Raw genomic sequence first — 1,743 nt, 5'->3', positions numbered from 1 at the left:
CCGCCCCCTGAAAGAGACCCCCCTCATTAGAGACCCCAACAGACCCCAAATCCCCCCCTCAGGGCCCCCCTGCACCCCAAAATCCCTCCTGACCCCCCCGCCAGGGAGCTCAGGGGGGTGAGGGTCTCCCAGAGGAACCTGGGGGGACCCTCAGGGGTCCAAAGGTGTCCCCCAAGTGTCCCCAAGGTATCCACGGATGTCCCCAGGTGTCCAGGAGTGTCCCCAAGGTGTCCCCAAAGAACCTAAGAGTGTCCCCAGGTGTCCCCCAGGTTTCCCAGGGGTGTCCCCAGGTGTCCCCCAGGTTTCCCAGGGGTGTCCCCAAGTGTCCCCAAGGTTTCCAGGTGTGTCCCCGGGTGTCTGCAGAGTATCCAGGGGTGCCCCCAGGTGTCCCCTAGCTGTCCAGGGGTGTCCCCAGGTATCCAAAGGTGTCTGCAGGTGTCCCTAGGGCAGCCAGGTGTGTCCCCAGGTGTCCCCCCACGTGTCCAGGGGTGCCCCCAGGTGTCCCCCAGGTATCCAGCGCTGTCCCCAGCTGTCCCCCACATTTCCCAGGGGTGTCCCCACGTTTCCCAGGGGTGTCCTCAGGTGTCCCCCAGGTATCCAGCGCTGTCCCCAGCTGTCCCCCACATTTCCCAGGGGTGTCCCCAGGTACGTGGGTGTGTCCCCAGGTGTGCCTCACCTGCGGGGTCCCCTGTCCCCATCGCCGTGGGGGTCGTCACCGTCCCCCTGCATGTCGGGCACGGCGGCCACCAGGTCCTTGAGGAAGTCGAACTGCTGCTCCAGCTCGATGCACTGCTTCCTGTGGGCGGGGCCTCAGACCACGCCCACCCCCAACCGGCCACTCCCACAGCCTGCCCGGCCACGCCCAACACACCTGGGACAGGCCACACCCACCTGGCCACGCCCAACACACCTGGGGCAGGCCACACCCACCCAGCCACGCCCAACACACCTGGGGCAGGCCACACCCACCTGGCCCCACCCAACATATATGGGACAGGCCACACCCACCCGAACACGCCCAACACACCTGGGGCAGGCCACACCCACCTGGCCACACCCAACATATCTGGGACAGGCCACACCCCCCTGGCCACACCCAACATATCGGGAACAGGCCACACCCACCCAGCCACGCCCAACACACCTGGGGCAGGCCACACCCACCTGGCCACACCCAACAGACCTGGGACAGGCCACACCCACCTGGCCACACCCAACACACCTGGGGCAGCCACACCCAGCCCCAAAAGGTGCCTCAGGTGTGTCAGGGACCTTTCCCCACCTCCCAGAGGTGGCCCAGGTGTGCCAAACAAGTGGGGACAGGTGAGCACAGGTGAGGGACACCTGAGCACAGGTGAGGCACTCACAGGTGTGACGTCGTCATGGTCTTGGCGTTGCGGGACTGGGTCACGTGACACGCCTTGCGCAGCAGCGACTCCAGGAACAGCTCCAGGGCCCGCGCTGGCACGCTAAGGACAGCCAGGTGTGCACGGACAGCCAGGTGTGCCGGGACACCCCCAGGTGTGCTGGGGACACCCCCACGGACACAGGTGACACCCCCAGGGACACAGGTGACACCTCAGGGACACAGCTGACAGCCCCAGGTATGCAGGTGACACCCCAGGGACACAGGTGACACCTAAGGGACACAGGTGACACCCCCAGGGACACAGGTGACACCCCAGGGACACAGGTGACACCCCCAGGTGTGCAGGGGACACCCCCAGGGACACAGGTGACACC

At 66.3% G+C, this 1,743-nt stretch overlaps 1 protein-coding gene across 1 annotated transcript; it reads right to left on the bottom strand.

The window, feature by feature from the left end:
* Window positions 1-636: 636 nt before the first annotated feature.
* On the bottom strand, window positions 637-1,579 carry DRAP1 (DR1 associated protein 1; the record flags this gene model as incomplete). The annotated part of the gene is made up of 2 exons (XM_041475249.1): window positions 637-796; window positions 1,368-1,579. Coding segments are annotated over 2 exons (336 nt in total), but the record flags the coding sequence as incomplete, so codon positions are not given.
* Between the last annotated feature and the right edge of the window lie 164 nt (window positions 1,580-1,743).

This window comes from Pyrgilauda ruficollis, unplaced genomic scaffold, assembly GCF_017590135.1.
Source record: "Pyrgilauda ruficollis isolate IOZ18807 unplaced genomic scaffold, ASM1759013v1 scaffold3426, whole genome shotgun sequence".
Classification (NCBI taxonomy): domain Eukaryota; kingdom Metazoa; phylum Chordata; class Aves; order Passeriformes; family Passeridae; genus Pyrgilauda; species Pyrgilauda ruficollis.
Note: the sequence above shows the minus strand (reverse complement) of the source record. Positions and strands in the feature narration are given on the sequence as shown.